This window comes from Taudactylus pleione, unplaced genomic scaffold (assembly GCF_031769625.1).
Source record: "Taudactylus pleione unplaced genomic scaffold, aTauple2 ptg000316l, whole genome shotgun sequence".
In the NCBI taxonomy this organism is placed as follows: Eukaryota; Metazoa; Chordata; class Amphibia; order Anura; family Myobatrachidae; genus Taudactylus; species Taudactylus pleione.
The window spans coordinates 10,053,149-10,079,569 of NW_028284717.1; the positions used below are offsets into that span (position 1 = coordinate 10,053,149).

General features: G+C 44.4%; 1 protein-coding gene across 1 annotated transcript in view; it reads right to left on the minus strand.

Annotated features, from left to right (window-relative positions):
- SAMSN1 (SAM domain, SH3 domain and nuclear localization signals 1) overlaps window positions 1-26,421 on the minus strand; it is a 150,472-nt gene that overhangs the window by 10,622 nt on the left and 113,429 nt on the right. The window contains exons 11-15 of the mRNA XM_088442755.1: window positions 12,229-12,297; window positions 9,763-9,915; window positions 8,991-9,120; window positions 6,527-6,678; window positions 4,570-4,776 (exon numbers count right to left, since the gene is read on the minus strand). Coding sequence (XP_088298881.1) covers window positions 4,570-4,776; window positions 6,527-6,678; window positions 8,991-9,120; window positions 9,763-9,915; window positions 12,229-12,297 — 711 coding nt within the window. The remainder of the gene's footprint in view (window positions 1-4,569; window positions 4,777-6,526; window positions 6,679-8,990; window positions 9,121-9,762; window positions 9,916-12,228; window positions 12,298-26,421) is intronic.

The window sequence follows — 26,421 nt, forward strand, 5'->3', positions numbered from 1 at the left end:
ACTTCAGTCGCACCATATAGCCCCAGGCTCTTGGCGCCGAGCATCTTTTTCGCTGAAAATGTGCATCTTATTCACACAACTAAAACTACTGGAAGCGACAAAACTACATTACTAGATTTCAGTGACGTGCGGTGAGGTCAATGGCTGGGGAGGCACATATGGAGATGGGTCTGAGGGGGTCATTCAGACCCGGTCGTTAGCGCCGATGCGCTCGGACCAGGTCGATGGCCCCCCACAGAGCATGCGCACGATGGCGCCGGCGCTGTCGTGCGCATGCGTGAGACCCGCTACGACCAACAGCGCCGGTCGTAGCAGGTCTCGATCCAAAGGGGGCGAGCTGTCGATGTTGATTGACAGCTCGCCCCGTTTGGAAGGCGGGCCAGGGGGGTGGCAGCCCAAACGGAGGCGTTCCCATGGGAACGCCTACCGTTTGGGGGCAGCCCCACTGACATCACTAGTGATGTCAGTGGAGAGCTTCTGGCTCTGACAGAGCCAGAAGCTCTCCGGGGCTTACGACAAGGGAGACCCTACCCTAGAGTCTCGTCATAAGCCCCGATGGTCACGATGGTCTATGACCATCGCGACCATCAACGGAGCGGTCGTTAGAGCTGTGGGTGTTAACCCACAGCCTAACGACCGCAACAGAGGCGGGCGGTCAGGATGCAAGTGGCCGCCCAGTTTCTGAGCGACCGCTTGCATCCTCCGACCGCCTCTGAATGAGGCCCTGAGTGCTGGGAGCTTGTCTACCCTACTGGGACCCCCTAGTCACTGTACCTCTCCCCTCACTACACTAAGCGTCAGTGTCCATTGATTCTCTTATCTGCATCACTGTCTTCTCTTGTTGCTGGTGACTGAGCTCTGAACACTGCCTCATCTCTTGTCACCCTGCAATCCTTGACCAAGCTGGTGAGTATTAACTATAAAAATGATTACAATAAACAAAGAAGATGTTTATAAGTTATAAATATCTTCTTTATATTATTCTAATCATTTTTATATCAAAGCTCAGGAATATTGCACGTCCCTGCTAAATTGCACCGATCAGTTTGATGCCACATTTGTACATGTGTGTGCGACTGAATTTCCATGCGAAGTGCTACGATGCCACGGCTTTTTCTCCAAGTTCCGTTGCTCTTCATCTGAAACTTTTTATGTGTGTAAAACGAATCCCTCTGTGATTAAAGTCGCAGCCCAATGCCTGTAGTAGAGTGAGTGGTGTTTTGCTGCGTCTGCGATGCGAATGAAACGCAAAACGTAAAAGAAAAATGATGCTATGTTACTGCTCTCGGAGCGGCTCAGTTCGGCATGATATTGAGGCTAGGTGAATGAGGATACATCTGTACATCCATGATACGTATGAATGAATTAAATGGATGACTACCAATGGCAAGTTTACATCACAAAGCCTCCCTTGGCTATCCTGATAGATAGGAGGACCCACACAATTCGTGCTAATGAGACAGATAGGGAATATACAAAGGTTTGTATGTAAGACCAGGCTAGCTAGTGGTAGCATCCTTGATGCCAACATGGTCTTTAAAAAACATATTATAGACAGCGGGTGGGACCCAGTGTAACATGTCGGGGGGAGTGGTGTGAATAAAGCTGTCTCATATGGTTATTTGTAAAGATGTGCCCAGACCCCCGTGTTTTGGGTTTGGTTCTAAATCATCGTGTTTTGATTTTGGCAAAACCACCCTCAAGTGTATTGCTTCAAGTTCGGTTTTGGTTTTGAATTTCTTTAAAAAAAATGTATAAAAACTGCTAAACTCATGTAACTTGGACCTGTTTTTGTTCCTATAGTATTATTAACAATAATAACAGTAATTTCCAGTGAATTTTGACCAATGTTGGCACCTGAAATCACGAGGGAGGAGCTTACATGCAATGAAAAAGACGCAAGATCCCTCCTTCGGGAAGACCCAAGCCGGGACCCTGTTTGACTCAGAACCCCAAAGTTCAGGTGTGTTTGGTTTTCAGCAAAACCAAAACGCATATCTCATATTATTTATAAACAATGTTTGTAAGATTATTACTGTAGAGCAGGGGTCTTCAACCCGTGGCCTGCGGGCCACAGGTGGTCCACAAAGCCATTCCCAGTGGCCTGTCGATGTGCACTACACACAGAAACAAGCACACCGCCGCCGGCCCCGGCGGCTTTGTGTTTGTTTTGGCAGCCTGTCAGACAGACTCTCATTGGCTGCTGCACCCACTGCAGGAGCCGGGCTGGAGCTCACTCATGAGCTCCATCTTCCGGCTCCTACAGTGGGTGATGGGAGAGACGTCATGACGTCTTTCCCATTATGCAAAGCGTGGCAGCCCAGGAGGACGGAGGAGCAGACGGCAGCGGGAGCCAGAGTGGGGATTTAGGTATGTGTTTTTTTTTTCTTTTTTTTACATCTGTGTCTTTGTCTGCATTGCTGAGGTGAGGGGGGGCACTACTACTTGGGACACTACTGGGAGGGCACCACTACTGGGGGCACTGCATCGGGGGACCACTACTGTGGCACTGCATCAGGGGGCTACTACTGGGGCACTGCATCGGGGGACCACTACTGGGGGCACTGCATCGGGGGGGGCTACTACTGGGGACACTATATAAAGTTCACTACTGGGGGCACTGCGTAGGGGGGACCACTACTGGGGGCACTGCATAGGGGGGCTACTACTGGGGACACTATATAAAGGGCACTACTGGGGGCACTGCATAGGGGAGAACACTACTGGGGGCACTGCATAGGGGGGGCTACTACTGGGGGCACTATATAAGGGGCACTGCATAGGGGGGACTTACTATTGGGGGTACTGAATAAGGAGGACCACTACAGGGGGCACTGTATAAGGGGCACTGCGTAGGGGGATCACTACTGGGGGCCTGCATAAGGGGGAGCACTACTGGGGGCACTGTATTAGGGGCACTACTGGAGGCCTGCATAAGGGGGACTACTACTGGGGGCACTATATAAAGAGCACTACTGGGGGCACTGCATAGGGGGGACCACTACTGGGGGCACTGCATAGGGTGGACTACTTCTGGGGGGCACTATATAAGGGGGACCACTATTGGGGGCACTGAATAAGGAGGACCACTACAGGGAGCACTGTATAAGGGGCACTGCGCAGGGAGGATCACTATTGGAGGCCTGCATAAGGGGGACCACTACTGGGGGCACTGTATAAGGGGCACTACTGGGGGCCTGCATAAGGGGGACCACTACTGGGGGCACTGCATAGGGGGGATCACTACTGGGGGCCTGCATAACGGGGACCACTACTGCGGGCACTGAGGGCCTGCATAAGGGGTACCACTACAGGGGACACTGTATAGGCGGGATCACTACTGGGAGCCTGCATAAGGGGGACCACTACTGGGGCCACTGTATATAGGGCACTACTGAGGGCACTGCAGAGGGGGGTGGTTATGGGACATAATTAAAATTGTAGGAGGGGGCAGTTATGGGTCATAATTGTGTGAGGAGGGGGCAGAGTTTAAATACTGCAGTATACTGTAGCTTAGTGGCCCTCGTCGGGGACCTACTGCAAGTAAATTGTGGTGCACATATGAGTGGTTAGGACTTTTTTATTGCTTACAGGTGGAAGAGGAAGGAAAGTGCAGGGGAGACAAATGTAACTTAGATGGGTGTGCGTGTAATACTGTATATATCTGTTAGATATTAGTGTGCATGTGTGTCTATCTGTGTTACAGGGAGGGAGGAGTTAATTATCAGGAACCTACTCTTTTGCGAGCAGTGACTGTGTAGCTGAATAAACTTTGAGACAAGTCACTCACTAATGCTAATGTTAGATATGGTTACAATAGTTGGATATGTATCAAACCTTAGATAGAAATAAAGTGGAGAAGTTGCCCAAAGCAACAAAACAGCTTCTTGCTAACATTTATCTATCACAGGGAGATGTATTATAGAGGCACGCATAGTTGTGCCTCCAGCTTCACTTTGGTAAATGGGCGATGAGATGTTATAACAATAACAAAGGAGACCAATCAAAACCTACTACAAGCATCGGCCAGTTTAATCCCACAAGAGGAAAAAAAATCCTTTCTGGCCCCATAAATGGCAGCTTCGTTCTTTGAATCAATCACCTCAACTACTTAATTTGCTCATTACAATTACTGCATTGATACCTTGTGATTACCACAGTCAAACAGTGAAAATCCCTTTGTCCATTGGTAGTTCTAGACACAGTGGATGCCCTCTAGTCATGTTTTTGGATCACTTTTGTTTGCATTCAGTATTTTCTCATTTGTTGTATTTCAGATATATACAAATGTATCAAAAACTCATCTCTTGACATTTTAAAAGCTGCCGATTGGCTTCTGAATAAAATGTATAATAGCTGGGCATTTATTTCATTGGGTTCAGAAAGTCTAATGATGGGGGTTTATGTGATGTTTGGTTTTGCTTTTGAAATGATTTGCAGCTTTAAATACTGGCTGACTTGTATGGCATACATTAAGCCCTGATGTGTGTTTGTGTATCTAGGTGCTGTAAGTGTCCTTCTGTGGTCACTTGAGGCATTGGTAAGTGTTCTTCACAAGGCGCCACTCACCTGCAGATTGAACCTTTCCAGGAGTTCCTGCAACGTTTTGGGCCTTGGCCGTTTACTTTTCCTTCTCGCTATCCTCTTTATGGGAGGAATTTCCTCTTCCGAAATGATGTCTACATATATAAACTTAAAATTGCCGACTTTGTTATTCAACATGCCTGTCCAGATGCCCATGGGTGTCTTGTAGATGATGTCTATGATGTCTCCTTTCTGAAGGACACATGAAGCAAACATCAGAATCACTGTTTTGCAGAATTAGAAGATTATTTAATAATAGGCAATGAAGAGAATATAGGGGCAGATTAAATTACCACATGGGTAAAGCTTCGGGATTATCGCCCAGAGCTATTCAATCATTAGTCAATTGCCCTGCATGGTAAACCCCCTGGGTAGCTTGCGTAAACCCATAGATTTTGCGTTGTGCTGGAATCTATGGGTTTCCCACTGCTTTAATCCCCATAGGGTGCATTAAACACAGATTAATCCTCTAGCTCCTGAGGCTGCAAGGACAAATCCTCATGAAGTGCACCCTAGAGATGATTGCAAGAAAATATCGGATCATTTGTTCTGCATTAAAGTATAAAACACACTAAAATGTATAACTAGTTTCCTATTACAGTGTTTTACTGTATCCATAATTAATCAAACAGCCCTGACAATTACTGTGTCCTGGCTTTCAGCAGTGATGTTTATTAGTTTGCCATTTGTTTGTTTTTCCAAAACATGAATAAAACAAAGTAAAGAAATACATAGTATACAAGTATAGGAGCCATGTTAATGGAGAAAATGATTGTGTCCCTCCCATTGCACCTGGAATAGAGACCTGTACAGTGTAACTGCTTTATGAATGTCTTTAAGAAATACTGCCACTGGAGATGCTACCCACAGCCGTACCTACCAGTTGGCCAGAATGGTGCTCACTAGGAGCACCAGTTGAGAGGAGGAGCCAGCTGGCTCAGACACCCACAAATTTTGAGGCTACATGGCCTCTCCGGAGAAGGCACGCTATAAATTACCCAAACCTTGCCGCCTGGCGCCAGGGAAGCCACTCCAGAACTTAGTCCAACCTTGCCTTTAGATACAAGCTCCTGGCTCTGGGCTTCATCATGAATGCATGCAGCATTACAGTTTACTGTTATGTATAACGTAAATGAGAACAGTGTGCTAATAGAAATCAATGATCCCACAGCCTGTTGCATTTTCAGTGAGATGTGCATGTAGTCAGCACTGTTAAACAATATATAGCACACTGCGGCCAACTGAGGATTCGGAATTCGGACGCAAATAGCGAGTTTTAGCAAGCAGAGCATGTGCACATGCAAATGTACACATTTTTGCTTATGTCCATGCTATTCAGAGCTGTATGGATCTTTGCAGAATCTGTTTTCCGTGAAATGGGCGTTTCCTGGGCAGCGACAATGCGATCACACAGAACTGTTCTGATTTGTCGAAGTGTCATGGGAGTGTCTTGGAGGTGTAGCTTGACTGAGTGCAATTCATGTGTACGTGGGAGAGAAGCCTGTTTCTGACAGATCTATTACACCTAGCGCGGGCTGGTGCAAGTGCCGATACTGAAGATAATAATGATGGCGGTTGTCGTGAAATCAGTGGTCAGAGCGGCTGCCCGCTTGCAGACACACAGATCCTCGCATTACCTGTACAGCATCTTAAATGTGGCATTCACTTCATTTAGTTAACATGCACTTTTAATACCCACTCATGTAATAGCAGCATTCCCTTTGCATTTGTAAGCAAAGCATTTTACCGAAAACATCTAGGTTTATCTATATGCCTATTACCAGGGCTAAACACATTGTGGAAGACTGCAGTGAACTCAGGATGCTATTTAAGATGCTATTAGCAAACTAGAGTTAAAAATTTAATTGCAATGTTAGTGTGTACCTGGGATAACAGTGAAGGCAAGAATTACGAATCACTTCATTTGCACATAGTGAATTACCTTGATTTTGAGGGACTCTGTGTCATACGGGCTGGGAGTGAAGTCAGTATGGACTCTTGCTCGGCCACAAAATGGTCCGCTATAGGGCATGTCGTCATCAAATCTGAAACTATCCCTGTTGCTGGTCCCATCAGAGCAACTGGTCACGCCACCTATAAATAAAGTGCCCATCTAATTATACATTTTTTTTTGTTAATACAATGGCAAACTATTTTATATTCTTTATTCAAATTGTTTCGTTGAATTACAGCGACATTATGGGTTCAATTCAGATTTAAATGGTAGAAGAACATTTATCTGTAGACAGGGCCAAAACTAGGGTTTTTGTCACCCGGGGCAAGATGGTAATTTGGCGCGCCCCCCCCCAGTAATTCCCACATAGTAATGTCCCTGGCAGCAGTGCCCCCATAGTAAATGCCCCCATCAGCAGTGCACCTATAGTAATGCCCCTGTACTAGTGGCCATATGGTAATGTCCCCACAGTAATGCCCCTGTAGTGCCCATATGGTAATGCCCCTGTAGTGCCCAAATAGTAATGTCCCCTAGTAATGCCCCTGTAGAGCCCCCTGGTAATGACACCTGTAGTGCCCCCTGGTAATGCCCCTGTAGAGCCCCCTGGTAATGCCTCTGTAGAGCCCCTGTAGAGCCCCCTGCTAATGTTGCTGTAGTGCCCCCTGGTAATGCCCCTGTAGAGCCCCCTGGTAATGCCCCTGTAAAGCCCCTGGTAATGCCCCTGTAAAACCCCTGGTGATGTCCCTGTAGTGCCCCCTGGTAATGCCCCTGTAAAGCCCCCTGGTAATGCCCCTGTAGAGCCCCCTGGTAATGCCCATGTAGGTAATGCCACTGTAGTCCCCCTATAGTGCCCCCTGTTAATGCCCCCGTAGTGCCACATACACACACACACAAAAAAAATACTTACCTTAAATGCCGCTCCTGTGACTGCCGCCGTCGGGTCCCCCCGGCTGCTCCTCGGAACTATGGGAGAGACGTCATTACGTCTCTCCCATAGTGCCTGTGGGGAGAGCCGGAAGCTGGAGTTCAGGAGAGAACTCCAGCCTCCGGCTAGCACGGCGCTGCAGAGAAGGAGCTGGGCGCCCGCTGGTAATAACATCTCAGCGGGCGTCCGATTTGGAGTCTCCCTGCGGCGCCAGGCTGGAGGACACTGGCGCCGGGTGCAGCAGCGCACCCGGTGCATGTGCACCTCCAGCCCCCCCTATTTGCGGCCCTGCTGTAGAGCACCAACATATTCCGTAGCACTTTACAATTAGGAACAAGCACAGTAATAGAAACAGAGACTGGGCAATAACACACAGACAGAGAGGTCAGAGGGTCCTGCTTGCACACTTCTATAGGGCTAACAATAACTAAAACCTTACTTATTTTAAAACCATATCTGGCGGCTGTGAGAGGCTTTGTTTTAAAAAAATTGCAGCATGATAGTCAGGTGAGTGTTGTACAATTTCCAATGATAATTTGACCTCTAGGGGCAGTGTACCATTGTACTGTAGGTAATGTTATTTAAAGCATTTTAACCTCGTCAGCATTGTACGTAAAATTAAACATGACGGTAAAGCACCATGTTTAAAGTTATAATATTGACATGGTTAAAATGCTTTAACTAACAATACTATTGTGTCTGCATTCCCTGGTCGACAAACCGTTATAACATTCTAAGGGGTAAATTTACTAAAGTGAGAGTTTTTAGAAGTGAGTTTTAAAAGTGATGTTGCCCATAGCAACCAATCAGATTCTACTTAACATTTAGCTAGCACCTTCTAGAAGATAATAGCTAGAATCTGATTGGTTGCTATGGGCAACATCACTTTTAAAACTCACTTCTAAAAACTCTCACTTTAATAAATTTACCCCTAAGTGTCGGCAGCATCACTGTTGACAGATCATATGGAACCACCAGAAAAATCTGTCTACATAGTGCAAGTGGCACCTGGGTAAACCCTACTTGGCAGGAGGCTACGAGCATTTTTTTTTCTACATGTTCTGGGAGTGTATTGGCTCACAATACAGACAATACTGAACTGACTGTAGAATGTCATGTATCTTAATAATGGAGGAAGGACTTACATTCATTGTTCTGACTATTGACATATGCATTTAATGTAGAAAGTGTATGAACGCCAAATACTTCACAGCACAAAGAAACGTCAAATATAAATTGTATTTAGTGCTTTGCAAAAATATATGGATGTCTCCACTTTTCAAAGCGCTGAAAAAAAGCCTTTTCTCCCTGATCTTACACCCATGAATTACATTTCTCCTGCATGGAGTTTCTGCCACCTTACTTGTACTAAATGAGATGATTCTGATCTTGGATAGATACCAAGATCTACAATCTGTCGCTGATGGAGTCTGACAAGGCATATGTAAGATAAAAACATGCATTATTATACCTAGAAATGACTTATTTGATGGGGCCCCAACTGAAAGCATTTTTATGGATACTTACTAGACGAACTCTGACCGCTGTTGAGACTATAAAGACTTTCTACGGATTCGCTGGCTCTGAGTGTGACTTTCTCATTTGCGACTCCACCTGTGGTGTCATGGGAGGAAAAAATCCCATCGCCATCTTCACTCTAAATAAAAAGATAATAGACGGTAATAAAATGACAGTTTAGCAAGTGATTTATTTGTGACAGTCGTCACTGGATCCAACCTCGGCGATGGCTATAAACTTTATAGGTACAAAGTGTTAAATAGTCAATGGATACTTTCAAAAACGCAATGGAGGAGCATTTTAGCTAGACTTTGACAAAGCAAAGGTACCTCTGAATCAATCCCTCTGTGTTTTGTTACCCATTGCATTATCTTTTGCTAAAAATGGGAAATGAGATCTAAAGGAGAACTACACAAATTGCGAGTTGAACATTACCAGTTGTTGGGCAGCCATTTTGTTCTACTACAGTAATAGAAGTAGCTGTATTTTTTCTTTGTAGCATATAGTCAGAAAGTTATTTACCACAGGGCATGCTGACCTTTATTATTATTATTATTATTATTATTATTATTATTATTATTATTATATTTCTTTGTAGCATATAGTCAGAAAGTTATTTACCACAGGGCATGCTGACCTTTTTTATTATTATTATTATTATTATTATTATTATATTTCTTTGGGGCCACAAGGGTTCTGTAGCACCATCCATAGCGGGTAAAACATACAACAAAATTACATTAAAAAAAGTAAAAAACTAATAAATAATCATATCCTATACCTCAGACAGAGTCTTGATGTACTTTTTCCCCATCTTTTTCCTCATAGTCAGCGATATGGCTTTCATCTTCTTAGTGAGACTCCCGGCATTATTTGACATCTTGTCGCCTTCTGCAACTGCTCCCCCCTCACAGAGGCTCTCAGTATCACCAATCTGTAAGGAAATGTTCATTACTCAGGTCCGACAAAAGGGGGGAGATTTATTCAATCTTGTGAGGGATAAAGTAGAGAGAGATAAAGCACCAACCAATTAGTTTCTAATTGTCATTTTACATTCTGTGCTAGCAAAATGGCAGTTAACCGCTGATTGGTTGGCGTCTCTCTCCAGGATTTGATAAATCTTCCTTCATGTGAGAACAAGATGGCGTGCTAAAGGTTTTTTTTAAGGAGTATTCCTGTATATGAATATTATCATCAGTTTGACATCATTGGATGATTACATTAATATTGTTGAAACTGCAGATGGATAGACAAAATGCTGCCTGTGGAAGAAATAAATGGTTGCTCTTAGTATGCCGTGAATGAGGGATGTTTTTCACATTTAAATTAAGAGCTGTGCAGCCAGCTCTTAGACATTCTGCATGATAAATACATTAACCAGTGCCTGTCAGCATCACAAAGAGTTTGTTGCTGAACAAATATTATGTAGTGGAATTTCTCCATTCAGCATACACACCAAGGGGTATATTTCCTAGAGTGGGGATTTATAGAAGTGGAGATGATGCCCATAGCAACCAATCAGACTCTAGCTATTATCTTCTACTGTAGAAGGTGCTAGATAAATAATATGTTGCTATGAGCAACATCTTCACTTCTATAAACCCGCACTTTAATAAATATACCCGCAAAGGACTATGGACCTCATTCAGACACGTGCGCAAGCCCCGGAGCGGGAGAGAAATTCTCTCGCTCCGGAGCTCACTACAAAAGGGGCGGCTGTCGATGTTGATCGACAGCTCGCCGCGTTTTGTAGGCGTGGCGGGAGGGGTGGTTTCACAAACGGAGGCATTCCTAAAGGAACGCCTGCCGTTTTGTGGGCGGCCGCACTGACATCAGCAGTGATGTCAGTGGGGAACTTCCTGCTCGATCAGAGCAGGAAGCTCCCTGGGGCTTGCGGTTGCCGAGACCCAACCTTAGGATCTCGTCGCAAGCCCCGATGGTGGCGATGGTCTTGACCATCACGACCATCAACCTGGTCGGTCGCTAAGCTGTGGGTGGTAACCCACAGCTTAGCTAGCGACCTGGAGTCCGCACTAAAAAAAAGAAGCGGCTGCCCTCATTCAGAGAGAGCGATCTCTTCTTGCGACCGCCCGTAAATAAGGGCCTATATCCTTAATTGGTCTCACTTCGCATGTATAGAGAAAAATAAATGATAAATGATAACTAGATTCTGTAGGGAGCAGCCAGGTCGGCGCTGCGGCATGCGGATGTGGTGAGGCATGCAGAGGGAGTGGCGTGGCATAGGTGGGCGGTCCTGGTGAGTGACACTGTGATTGCATCATTGTGGCCCCACTATATGATGCCAAGATTACCGGCATTGTAAAGTGGTGGGTGCGTCTACGATGACAGAATTCAGCGCAAATCATTTCATTTGTCGCCAGGATCTCCTACTTTACTTGGGAAGTGGGTGGCGCCAGGCGGATGCAGCGCAGGACTGGGAGACTTGAATGTCCTTCGGGGAGGCAGGGTGCAACACCTGAGATTCGGAAGCCTCCCGGCCATTCCGGTAGAGTAGGCAGGTATGCTTGTGTATAGCGCTATCAGTGTTATTGGGGTCCATCAGTGACGTTATACTTCTTATTTTTCATTTATGGCAATTTATATTATTTGGTATGTTTTTTTTTATTTTTATAAAGATATCATGTGGATTCTCTTATGAAACCTACATCCACCATGTTATCCTTTGAGATGAAGTCACCACAATATCTATCCAATCTCACCAAAGCTTTTGTATCAGAATAGCTTGAACTTAACTATTGTTTCTCTCTTAAGTTGCTGAATTCATCAGAGTGTTCACCAGAAATAGATTTGCAGGAAGAGCCTCGGGGCCAGTAGACAGATACAAACTGCTGAGTCTCCCCGCTGATCCCTACAACATGACAGTTACACTTTCATCCATCTCTCCTTTCCTAGCATACAGTACAGTCAGTGAGCGAGACATTAATTAACATTAATGTGACTCGAAATAAAACAAGACAGGGGAATATGTATTAAACCAGCCGAAGAGTGGAGAAGTTGCCCCCATAGCAATAAAACAGCATCCAAAGTATAATACCCTATCATTTTATAGAATGTACTTGATAAATGGAAGAGAAACTTCTCCACTGGTCCACCTCAACATTCTTTAGAAGGTTTGATACATCTCCCCCATAGTGTCATTGTAATTTCAGCTGGACTCTCTTGTTGCATCATATTGATTCAGTTGCATAATTGATGTAGTGTGATACGGGCACAGCGAGGAACAGACCTCATTATCTTCTGGCTTGGACACAGAAGGTTTCTTGAACCGGTCAAAGGCTCCAAAGCTGGTGGTGCGCTGTAAAGAGAACGGAGGCCATATTAAACACACTGGTAGAGATGGGAAAATGAAGATATAAGAAAGGCAGATGTACAGAAGAGATATATTGCTTCCGGTGGGGGCGACACCGAGAGCAACTTCCATGGATCAATAATGATATATTACCAGAACTAACCATCAGAAAGCATCTACTGACTGCAAAGATCATTTCTTTAGACATGGTGGGTGAACTTTGATCTCCAGTTCAAGCCCAAAATGTGGTTTTGCAGTTCAGGAGTGGAGATGGTCCTGGACCCTGCAGCAGGTAGACCGGCCCCTAATGAGGTACGTACAAGTAGTGGCTTCCTATATGAAATCTTACTACAGGTTGACATTCTCCAATCAACATTATGATGTCAACATTTTGGCTGTCAACAGCATAAGTGTCGACAAACTCTATGTATTCCATATACAGTACATATACTGTACCATCTATTTTAAGAACAATTTGTCCAGTACTCGCTTCCAACAATAATCTCTATTGTGTAGATTTACTGAAACCCCTAAAAAGGAAAAGTGTAGGTGTTGCCAAAGTGACCAATCAGAATGTAGAACATTGTAGAAAATGATAGAGAGTATATGATTGCATGTTCGGGGCAACATCTTATTTTCCCTTTTAGATGTTTGAGTAAATCTACCCTAATATGCCTGAGCAAATTATTCCTGAAAACAACCCCATAGCATTCTAAATTGTCATTTTGGCAACATTTTAGCGAGGTGGGAACAGAATTGGGGCTTCATTCAGCAGCGCACAGTAGTCGGGAATCTGTGTGTGCGCAGGACCCATTCTGCGCATGTGTAAATAGGGTCCTGCATGATAGAACGGGGGCGGGGAGGGGGTTGCGATGGCCTCCCTTTTCCAAAATGGAGGCATGTCGCCACCGCTGGGGAGGAGGGAAGAGGCCAGGATCTCTGTCGGCAGGCTGTCTATGATGGCTGACCTGCGTGACCCCATGGTCACTCCGCTGGCCACAGATCATGCAGATGATCCGATGCTGCTTTCATGAATGCAGCTCAGATCCTTAATGCATGTAGGAAGCATGACCTCCCCTGCTGCATTAACATAATAGCAAGACGGAATTGCAAAGCTGCTTGCGTGCAGTGCAAATCCGTCCTGTGCTGAATCACCCTCTTTGTCAAAAGTTACAAAAATAACTACATTAGAAGAATGTTGTATTTATTTATTTCCCTTGTTTTAATTGTTAGATGTAGCCGTATAGTAGCACTGAAGAGCACAGTACATTTTTCTACGACGCTTGGCCTGAATACACTGCAAGGCTGACAAATAACCACAGAAGGCCCTGTCCGTTCCACTTTAGATTATGTCATTTGCATGATGTGTAATTTCCATCCGATTGTTATAAAGATCTACGCTTTGTATTTTGAAACTTGTTTGAAAAAGTTGCAATTGTGTTGCATTTGCAGTGATCGGTATCGGTCACACAGTTCAGCAGATTCGGAAGAAAGTAGCTGACGTACCTACGTTATGACCTAATGGGGCTGACCCTGTTGGACGCAGTCTTTTGCCGAAGTTGCGTATGTGTTTTTATGCTGTCTCTACAAAGCCTTTAGATAGATCCATGCGTCTGAATGTGCAAGAAGTGAGACGTCCACTGTCGGCACCTGATCGCAGCAGAGCCTTTGTCCATACACTCTGTGTATCGCATGCACCATAGGAGTTTTTAGGGATTTTCCTGCGCGCACAGTAGCAAAATTGAGCTCATCTACGTGAACATTGGCATTTGGTGCGGCTCTGAATCAGGCCCTTGATCTCACAGGGTGAGATGTACTAAGCCATGGAGAGAGATAAAGTGGACAAGTTGCCCAAAGCAACCAACCAATCAGCTTTGAACGGTCATTTAGCTAGCACAGTCTTTGAATTGACAGACTCTGATTGGTTGCTTTGGGCAACTACACTGTATGTCTCTCCAAGGCTTGATACATCTTTCCCCAGAGTTCCAGGCACCTGGAATAATACAATGAGCCTACATTACAGAATGATAGATTTTTTTATTTGTTCCCTCAGAACAATGGCCCTCATTCAGAGCCGCTCGTTAACAGCAGTACGCTCGTTGCGTTCCGATGTTGCCTAACCGCGCATGCATCGGTGTTACACTGCGCATGTGCGTATGGCAGATTGAGAGCTTTTTTTGTCTCGTTCATCAAATAGCGTACAGGAAGTGACATGTCAAATGTGATTGACAGAACAGGGCGTTTTTGGGTGTTGACGGGGGAGGAGATGGAAAAACGCAGGCGTGGTGAGGCGTTTTTTGGGTGTACATACATTAACAAATGCGAACGTCAAATGTGTTCGTACCAACTCATACGTCACTGGATGATCCTCTTTTCGTTAAAAATGCTCGCACAGCTTAGGGACTGGATAACTCGACCACAGTGGCGATGGCCTTCTCCTCCGTCCCGGCACTCCACGATGTTGCATCGATTAATCACGGCTTGTCAGAAAATCAATTAGTGTTGGATTGAAAACCGGCTTGGTATGTGTTTGGAAAGCAGTTTTTTTGGATAGCACAAAACCGAACGCAGGTGGAAATCATAGCTGCTAATGTCTGGATTACACAATCAATTAGCGTACATTTGTGGGGGTGTATTTTGGCCGCAATGTGTTGTTTTTGGACTATTGTAACAATAATGTCATCATGTTTAGGTTTGGTGCCTCATTTTGTGTTTGCAAGGTGATTTTTCCTCCTTAGGTAATGTTTTAAACGTTCCTTAACGAGCCCTTTTTTTCCAGTGTGTAATTTTTTAGGTTGAACGTTGTTGGCTTGTGGGCCCGGATTAAATGGAACCCATTTTTACAATAATGTCAGAATACAAAGTCGTACATTTGATGTAAATTTATTGGTATCCCCCCCCCAAAAAAGCACATATTTAACCAAAACATTTTTGGCAGTGTTCATTCCACAATATTTATTAATTGTGCAAACAATATTTTTTTGGTAAACGTAAATGCAAAAATTAAAAACAATTCACAAGAAAGGAGAGGGAAGTTTTGGCCAGAAAGGAATATGAGGCAAGCACAGAAGGAGTGTGGGAAAAGTAGCCAATGCTGTCACCGTTTTTTCGCCCGTTTGGCTGGGGGAGGGAGGGCGCCAGACCGGGTCCGTGATGTCATCGGGCTGGCCTGTCCAGAGGCAGATGTTGTGGCCTCTGGACTAGGCACAGGGCTAGGCACATTTGGAGGATTGGCTGATGTTGTGCCAGAGGTGGAGGATCCTGATGTTCCGGCAGGAAGGGAGGTCGGCTCCACCATGCGCTGGCGAACGAGCTGCTCCAGGGCAGTGGCGATGCGGATGTTGGCCCTGGTATTTTCCGCCAGGGCCTGACCAATGGTCACGTTGGCCGCAGCATTTTGCTCCAGGGCCTCAGCCACCCGTACCAGACTGGCGTCCATCCTCTGCAGAATCTCCGTATGGAAATCCGATTTAAAATTGAGTTGTGTGAGGAGGGACACTGCCTGCGAGGGGGATGGCCCTGGACTGGCTTCTGCAGGGTCCTCAGCCGGATGTACTGGTTCCTCCCCTGCAGAGCCAGCAGAGATTCTGCGGCCAAGGCTCCCCTCTGGAGCAGACTCATCCACCTGTGTCTCTGTTGGAAAAATGAGAAAAGACTCACATTAGAATTTACATATTGGCACAATAACATTTCAGAGTTGGTGACCTCACAATATTTACCTGGGACAACATGAGGAGCCGCAAAGTCTGGCATGTCCGTATCCATGTTGGACACGCCAAACACCTCCACAGGCTGCACACACCCCTGTGCCAGCTCTTCTAAATCAGTCAACTCCAATGACACAGGGGTGGGACCCCCACCTGTCCCCCTTGCATGCCTAGCCCTGTCCGCCAGTTTTTGCTTCAGGCGATATTTGAAGTCGGCCCATCTGTGGGATGAAATTGGAACCATTATCCTTTTGTTTAAAATGGGTTTTGGTTTTAGGGGGGGCAAGTGTTTACTTACCGCCGTTTGACATCCCGGGCTAGACGGACATAATCACCCACCCTATTGACATCCACGGCTACCTCTTCCCACATTCTCCACTTCTGGCTTGCACTCATATTCCTGTCTGCCTGTGGCAGGATGTCCACACACTTCTGAATCAAAACCTCCATCTCCTTTCTTGTGAATTGTGGCTGCCTTTTCTTTTTCCCTGCTTTGCCCGGAATACTGGGCCCAGCAGCCTCTTCCATGTCATCCTCCTCACCTATTTGTGTAATTTTGGAGAATTGTCAACTTCACAACTTGCACAATATTATGTTTCTAATTAATCATTGAGTCAAAATGCCTGAAATACTTACCGCCAGACTGTTGTCCATTGTTTCCCTGGTCTGTAGCCATGTCTGAGCTCCAAACAAGAAATACACCAGAATGTTTGTTTTGGCTCGTGACGTATTTATACATGCGACCTTATTTTTCGGCCGCATCATTGATTGTGCGTTCCTATGATCCCTCCTTAATTTGTGCGGGCAACTAAACACTATTTATGGCTTGGGCCGTCTCGAGTCGAGGTGGCGTTTTTGGAATGTTGGAGGTTACGTTGGTTGGAGTTGATTGTTGGCTGGTGTAGGAGTTTTCATTTTTGGAAGTTTGTTTTTTGGATATATTCGTTTTTTTAGTTCCGTTCGCTTTTTTTCTTTTCAACTTTTTTTGGGCGTTTCCAGTTTTGGTAAGTTTTGGGAAGTCAAACTTTGGTTCAATTTGTGTCTCCTTTTGTTTAGGATTTTTCTAACTGTTTTTTGGCGTCATTTCATCTCTCTTAGGTTTTTTTTTGGCTCTGCCCCAAAGACCTTTTGATCCGGATTCTTATATATTATCTCTTGGTAAGTTCATTTGTTAAATTGATTTGTAAATGTTCTTGTTTGTCTTTACGCAACTTTGGTTGGCCTTACACATGTAACCTTTGATTTTCCAAATACAAAATTTTTATTTTTTGTTTTTGTTTTTAGGTGCGTTTTTATAACTTGTATTTGCGAACTGATTAGCGCATTTTTACTACTTACTATTGTGACTTGTACTTGCGAACTAATTAGCGCATTTTTACTACTTACTATTGTGACTTGTATTTGCGAACTAATTAGCGCATTTTTACTACTTACTATTGTGACTTGTATTTGCAAACTAATTAGCGCATTTTTACTACTTACTATTGTGACTTGTATTTGCAAACTAATTAGCGCATTTTTACTACTTACTATTGTGACTTGTATTTGCAAACTAATTAGCGCTTTGTGAAATGCTTATTCATCCCTTAAAATTGTTTGTGTTTTCTCGGTAGCATTTGTTGCTTACATTTGGCCTCAATTTGACGTAGTGTGCGCAACGTCATTTTGCTCTTTGGCCAAATGTGTGTGTCTCCCCTTTTATATTTTGTCTTGCTTAAATTTTAGAAACAGAAATGGCCAGCATAAAATGATGTATATTTATGTTGTGATTATTTCCAGTTTCCACATATCATGACAATACCCCGACATGTAAGCATCAATGGATGGTATCTTCAAGCTAAGTCAAATTTTTTTATTTTTTGGGGGGGTTAAAAAGCCTGACATTCCAATCTTGCCATTTCAGGTTGATATGGGTCGGATTGTTCTGGCCCTGCTCCCGGAAGCCGACCAACCTCAAACTCGTCCCAGGCGTAGGCATCGTAGGCGTGCAAGGCCCCAGATATTTCGAACATGTGTCACCCTTTTTGGAATGCCCGATGATGAGGTTTTAAGACGCTACCGTCTTCCTCCCAAAATCATCATAGACACTCTCTCATTAATAGAGAGTGATCTTGAGCGGCAAATTGACAGTCCTACAGCAATACCACCACTTACGCAATTTATGGCCGTGTTACATTTCTGTGCCTCAGGATCGTTCGAAACAACGGTGGGAATAGTGGCGGCCATATCACAATCCTCCTTTTCCCGGATCCTGAGGGCAGTGATGGAGGCCCTTTTCAAGCACCTCCATCATTTTATTCAAATGCCTTTGGATATGGGTGCCCTTAGTGTGGCCCAGGCCAATTTTTACCAAATAGCTGGCTTCCCACACATCATAGGGGTTGTGGATGGTACTCACATACCACTTCAGCCTCCAGCACGGCTGGAGGCAATCTTTAGAAACCGGAAACACTATCACTCCCTCAATGTAATGGTGGTATGTGATGCCTCCTTCCAGATCCTATCCCTGAATGCAAAATTACCAGGAAGTGCACATGACTCCTTCGTCATCCGACAATCAGGGATATGGCACAAATTAACCAACCTACAAGCTGGTGATGCGTGGCTTCTGGGTAAGTCGAGACCTTTAGTACATAACAATGTTAAGCTTCATACAGAGTGATCCTGATGTTGACTATTCTTTTTCACAGGAGACAGTGGCTACCCTTGCACGCCCTGGCTGCTCACTCCTTATTTGGCTCCCACACCAGGGCCACAAAGTGAGTATAATTCCGCACTTACAGCCACCAGGCAAGTGGTGGAGTGCTGTATCGGCCTTTAAAAAGGCCGATTCAGATGCCTCCACCGCTCTGGTGGCGAGCTCATGTATTTGCCGGATATGGTTTTGAAAATTGTGGTCCTGTGTGGGATATTTCACAACATCGCCATAAGGAGTGGTGTCCCAATGCAGCCAGAGGATGCCTTACCTGAGGATGGCCCCCCCGAGGTTGGTCGGAGGTCAGTATGTGGGGGGGCCATACGCGATGATGTGGTGGCCAGATTTTTTAGGTCATTATTGACAAAACAACAGTGTTTATCCCTAATGTGGTAGGGTTTGTTTGAGAACATCTAATTATTTATTTTTATTTTCTCCATCTTCTGTTTTTTCACATAATCTTTGGCACTCCAACGATGACTACTTCCTGCTACCCTTACAAAACCTGTATGTGGACATTTTGGGGATATATTATGGAACCCATATTGCAACGCCATATTTGTGGAATCATGTTGGCATGGTCCTTCGTCAACCAGTTCTTGATTTGTTGTTTTTTTATTTGATTTTGTTGGTATGTGTTGTATTTGTGATTATCACTGTGTGTTTAGTTTGTGAGTGACCACTTTGATTTTTCAGTTATGTTGTGAATAAATGTTTTGAGAGTGAAATGTTGTACCTTTTTTGGAACGTTACAAGTAAGTGTAACCAGGTTCACACACGTTACATTTGACTAAGGGGTAATCCAGTACTGACGCCAGTTGAGCTAAAATGTAATATGTTTTCAGGGTCCAAACCAACACCCAAAGGAAGCCTGTACAATCATTTGGCTTCGTAAGATTGGCCTAAGCAGCTTGCACCCCAACTAGGAACCTGTAAAATGTAGTAATATCTAATTGTGACTACACCAAAAAAGGGAAATGAGATTGTTACTGTTATGTGTTTCTTGTGGCTGTTTTACATAAAAATACAACACACAATCTTAGTGTCAAAAAATGGTAATCCTTGCAAGAACAGTCTACTTATGTCAGGGTAAACAATCTGTGATTTAGAAAAAACGAAGGAGCCAGAACGTTACTTAGAAAATAACACTTTATTTATAAAATGGCCCAAAAAAAACAACTAATCCCTAAGGGGACCGACATATGGTCAAGGACCACCAGCACACCGATTATATTGTGGCGCATCCGGGCCACACAGGCGGATAATTCTGCACGACGCCTCTGTTCCTCTGTGGGTGAGAAAAGTGTGGGGATTAATAAAACAATACTGAAACAACATTAAAAAACAAGCCAAAACCCATCAAAAATTTGAACAATAAAAAAAACCATAATTACACCATTAAAACACATCAACCAAAAATGGTGTAGGCCAAAAATACAAGGCCAATGTACAAATTCCGACAGGTGTGATATGTGTATGTTGAAATCAGCAGTAACAGGTAAAGGCAATCGGCAAAATCCCCAAAAGTGTAGCCAAAAACCCCCAAAAAAGGAACCACACATGATTACATACAAACAGTTTGTGTCGATAAAAAAACGCAAAGAAAAACATACCGGAAGATACAACGCCAGCTCCGGAAGGCCCTCCATCGTCCTCCTCGGAGGTGCCTCCATTCCCCAAAGATCGGGGCGGGGTAATTACCGACTCCGGGGAGGGGGTAATTCTAAGAGGGGTGGTTGGAGGAGAGGGGGAATTGGGACGGAGGGGAAGGAGCCCCGAAATTTCTGCCAGAGGGTCTTGGAAGGCTGGGGAGGAGTGGGGAATAGGGGAATTAGTGGTAGTGGAGTGTTGGCTGGGGGTTGGGGAGAGTGGCCGTGAGCGCCGTCTGGCCGGACGATGACGGCGTAGTCTTCGCTGGGCCCCTAAAAGATGTGAAACAAAATGTGGTTAGTTTCAACACAAATCCGCGAAAAACACCATTTTCGAATCCGCCCCCCAAAAAAAGAACCATGCAGATATGAGTACAATGAATAAATATGAAATACAGGGAAAACATGGCCATGCAGATATGAGTACAATGAATAAATATGAAATACAGGGAAAACATGGCCATGCAGATATGAGTACAATGAATAAATATGAAATACAGGGAAAACATGGCCATGCAGATATGAGTACAATGAATAAATATGAAATACAGGGAAAACATGGCCATGCAGATATGAGTACAATGAATAAATATGAAATACAGGGAAAACATGCACACGCAGTTAGGGCCACAAAGAAAAACATGAAAACCACAGTCCATAAAACTTACTTTTGGCGATCTGCATGCGAAAGCATGCCAGCAAGCGGGGCGTCCGCCGTTGCAGGTCCGACCACCTGCGCTCCAGCTGCCCGATCTGGCGGCGTGAGCAGAAGGAGCGCAGGCGGGCCCGTACCTCCGCATATGCGGAACGCTTTTCGCGGTTGGTGATGGGTGGAGGCTGGCTGGTGATCCGCCTATCCATGACCTCCGTTAGCACCAGCAGCTCGCGCCTGGTGAATGCGGAGGCTCTCATGATGGCAATGGTGTTTTTACTAAAAATAATTTTTAATAAAGTGCCCCCAAATTTTTTGATTGGCTAATGTATTTGGGTGATTAACAGGACCAATTCTATTGGTTAGTGTATGAGTCATGTGTTCGACAGGGCCAGAAATCTCTTGAGACTTAAGTTATGATAGGCTTGATGCAGTGACATGCGTAAGCAAATTTAAATAAAGAAATGAACTCCGGGAAATATGCGGGTAGAAAAACAAATAGAACAATTATTTAATTGGGGCTAACATGTATTTTGACAATTAAAAGCGAATGTTTAAGCCGTACGTATTCTGCGGGTAAACACAAACACGGACATGAATAAAGTTTATTACATTGTGTTAAAAAAAACAAAAAAAAAAACAATTTAGAGAATTGATATATTGATTGGCATGATACGATTGAGGGAGGTAGGCAGAATAAACAAGCAGTTAATCGAAATCTGACAGTAGAACTTCAGGGTAGTACTAGTGCGTGCGTTCCCTTCAAGCCACTTCGGGGATGTACGCTCGCTATTTGGCACGCTCGTTAGTTAGAGGACGGGTCGCTTGAGTTTGGGGAGGATGTTTGGCTGCGAGCGAAAATACGAGCTAGTGCTTGAATTTAAATATTTTTTTACGTACGCCGAGCGTACGAACGGCCACTTGCGTCCGGGTCTGAATGAGGGCCAATGTCTATTATTTACTAAATATTGTTTTTTTTAAAGCCGCCTTTGAGTGCTGGTTTGAAAAGGGCAATAGTAACACAGGGAAAATCAGGCCAGTTTTGTATGTATTACTATTGCCCTTTTAAATTCAGCCGAATCTGCAGCTTTGAAAAACTGATGTTTAGTAAATGTACAGTACCCCTACAGATAAATTATGTTATTACTTGTATAACATTTTACTCTGGCAACAACAATTAGCGATAATCCTACAGACGACCACATAATATATAAATACACCAAAATACACCCTTTGATTATGACTACAGATAACATGTAGGATGGTAGAATCGCATATGTGTTAGAGAATGTTACTGATCTTATCTATCTGTAGTGTGGTTAATAATAACTTTTTAGAAGGTTTATTTTATGTTTTTTTCCCTTAGAGGTAATAAACTGTGCTGTTTTTGATCTGTGCACCCTATTCTTTAGGTGCCAAGGTAACTTTCATTCTTGCACTGGATTCAGAGTTAATACATTTCTTAGTGTTTATTCTAGCACCCTGCACCTGTCACAATCCTTGTAGTTCCTCTTTCCTGTCTGCGGTGTCTCTGCTCTGGTGCTTCTAGCACACTCTGGTCTGTATCTCAGCAGTTTGTTGCATCAACTGAGTGTGCTAGAAGCACCCGAGCAGAGAACGACACCCCAGGCAGGAAAGAGGAACTGCAGAGGTTTTGAACACTATTTCTAATACTAGAAGCCTTCTATGCATGCATAAGCACATAAAGTAAATATTCTAGATCATTACTGACCAACACTGCGGGAAGTATTTGCAGCAAATTTCTGGTCTATCATCAATGAATGCGATCATTGCTTATTTTTAAAGCAGAACATCTATTTTGCACACCTGTACATACCACTACATGCAGACACTGCAATCACTCTCATTAACTCCTTCATTATTGAAATGTATACATTTATCATGTACCCAGTATACACCCATTTATGTTATAATGATATATAAAAAGGAGACATATCTGCTTTTATTTCATTTGACACTTATCAGGATTAACTTTAAATACCTGGGATTGTATGTGCTTATTTATGAAGGCTATGTATTATTATTTGCAACACTTAATTGAAATCTTTTGAAAATGTGTTACATGTTCCATTCACTCAAATGTATGTATGATCTCTATCCTTTGTCTATCAGTACCCTGCCCATAAAATTACATCTTGTCTTTCCAGATGCATCATTGATTCTGTCCCACAACAATGAGAAACAGTGGAGGATTTTACCTAGAACAGGAAGAACATCGCACACAGGGCCTGATTTAGGATCGCTATTGTGATAGAAATTGCGCACACAGTTCTGCTGCGAAAGTATGCTACTAATTGCAATCGCAAAGCACTCTCACTGACAACAAGAAGACGCCCACTTTCCCTCTAGCACATCCGTAATACCTTGCAGTCCAGCCAAAACATCGGTAACATCTAAGTACAGCGGAGCCACGTTTAAGACATCTGACCCTACAACTAAATTGCTAACTTCCTGCACGCCGTCAGAGCTCAAGCTGCATATGCCATCACCGTGGCTAATTTATGCCCCTGCAACAATGTTCAAATGCACTGGCATGCCTGCGTTTCTTCAATACCCCTCCCCCCGTCACCACCCCCAAGTGGGGCTTCCTGTCAATCACTCTGCAATGGGTCTGCGTAGTCCCGATCGCAGTGGTGCGATGCATGCACAGTGCGCAACAATCTTCCATCTGCATACGCTTTAGCAGGTGCGATCCTTGCTGAATCAGGCCCCCAGAGTGGAGTGATCCGGACTACTCCACCTGGCGATATAGTTATTTTATTTTATTTGGAAGCATAATTTTTTGACACTTGTTTTATCCATGCATAAATACATTTTGAATGTTTTTACTTGCACTGTTTGAGTTCAGCTGTATAAACCATTATATGTATTTATATGGAATTTGCATATAAAATCAGTTTTTAGCCTTCTGAGGTATTTAACCGCAATCTTTTATTCTAAAAACCGTTCCAAAATTGTCGGGGTTTTTTTTATGAGTGAAATAGGTGAGGAACATCCATTTTAACTTATCCAAAATGATTTAATAAAAAAAAAAATAAAAAAAATAAAAATAATATATATATATTCAACCAGGCGCTGCACTCGACGGTCTCAAAAAAATGTAGATCACACAATCATTGCTGCAACGTTCTGGGCTTTATTGCCCGTCGTCAGGCTGCACATACATGACGACGGGCAATAAAGCCCGAAACGTTGCAGCAATGATTGTGTGATCTACATTTTTTTGAGACCGTCGAGTGCAGCGCCTGGTTGAATATATTTACGAATTGCAGCTGGCACCGCGGCAGTGGATATTCTAAGGAAGGAGTGTGCTGTACCTTGTTGGAGTTTATATATATATATATATATATATATATATATACACAATATATATAAATGACGGTAAAAGACTGGCACTCTGTAGCAGTATGTCAACTTGCTCCGGTGCCCTCTGAGTAAACGAGTACAAACAAACAGCAAGCAGTGGCACTCGGAGTCATCCAACAGTAGAAAAAGTATTTACTGTGAACAAATCACATTACCAACGTTTCGGGACAAGCAAGCCCCTTTGTCTTGGCTTGCTTGTCCCGAAACGTTGGTAATGTGATTTGTTCACAGTAAATACTTTTTCTACCGTTGGATGACTCCGAGTGCCACTGCTTGCTGTTTGTTTATATATATATATATATATATATATATATATATTTTTTAAGATTTGTAAAAAAAAAAGAATAAAAAAAATAATCGAGTTTTAAAACATCGGAACCACAATAGGAACATCAGAAACATCGTTTCCATCTCGACGGGATGTAGTTTGGAAGCCGACGGTCTAAATCCCGACCGCTGGCTTCCAGGCGTTCTAATCCCGGCGTGGCACTAATGACAGGCATCTAAATCTAGACGCCTGTCATTAACCAGACGCCATAAAACCGACGCCCGGCATCCTGATAGAAGTGATGCTGGGCGCTGGGCGTGGACAGCCGCGGGGGGAGGGGGGTTAGGTTTAGGGCTCCCGGGAGGACTTAAGGTTAGGCACCCCCGGGAGGTTAGGGTTAGGCTAGGGGAAGGGAGGGGTTAGGGTTAGGTACCCCCGGGGGGAGGTTAGGGTTAGGCACCCCCCCGGGGGACTTAGGTTTAGGCGGCGGGGAAGGGGGGAGTTAGGTTTAGGCACTTAGAGGGGTGATTAGGGTTAGGCACTTGGGGGGGAGGTTAGGGTTAGGCACCCCTAAGGGAGGGTTAGGGGGGGGGATTAGGTTAGTGATACTTACCTTAGGGACGATCAGGATTTTCACCCTTGCCGGGCTGCCGCTGTCTGGATTTGAACCGCCGGACATGTGGCCGGCAGTAATACCTACTACACCCATCGCGATGTTCAATTTGAGACTGGTTTCAGGCACCAGGTACACCTGGAGGAAAGTGAGGGGGGAGGTTAATTTACTTTTTCCCAGCTGCTGCTAATCTCTGCAGCCACTGGGTGAGGGGTCCTGCTTTGAAGACCGATCAGCAGTGATCGCCAGCACAGCAGACACAGGGGGAGAGGTTGCAGGCCATCAGAGGAACCAGAAGGTCCCTCTGAGAGCAGCAGCTGTGGGAAGATTCTCTTCCTGCAGCCGCCCTCATGTTTATCTGACTGGTCAAAATTTTGCGACCAAAGCCAGGCAAGTGGTTAATTACAATATGCAGATATAAGCACTTGAGATTCAGCCCCTTTTGGGTAGCGCCTGAGGATTGATCCTCTTTTCTACATTTTTGTTTTACGGTTCAGGGTAGACCACAATTTTTTTTAGGCTGCTCTCCCACCCAGCAGCACTTTTTGAGTTCCCCATACATTTCCTTTGTTGTCATTATTTGATTTAGGCCCGCCTGATGCAACCTTTCCATTAGCAGCACCTACCTTATACCTCAGCTACTGTAAGTACAGTACATTGTGCCTGAGCTTCTTGCCTTGTTGAAGACTCTCTGATATATGCCTCTTGTCTGGGCTCCTTTGTCTCCTGCCTGCTTTTTCTGTCCTATCTGTCCCCTTATCCCTCTCATTTTGTCATCCTTGGGCTGAAATCGATTAGCCATGAACTAGATTGCGCAATTTTCACCATATTAATTTAACACAGGTTTCAGTTTGCACCTCCAGAAAAGGTGAAAAGCAGGGAAAAATCCTTATTGTAATGTCAAAAAATGACAGGACATTGGACCTCATTCAGAGACTCGCAAGATGCGATCGCTCGCTGGCAAAAAGGGGCCGGATATTGTAATGAAGTGCTCGCACTGCGTCTCGTAAGGACGGCCACTATGTTTTAGCGAGCTACGGCAAAGTGCGCTCACAAGTGTCTAAAGACGCCCCCTTGCCACTCGCAACAGAAGTCATCTCCTGGTATGAAGGACTAATCGGGACCATCGAGAGCCATCGGAGCTGCTCGCAGCCCTTGG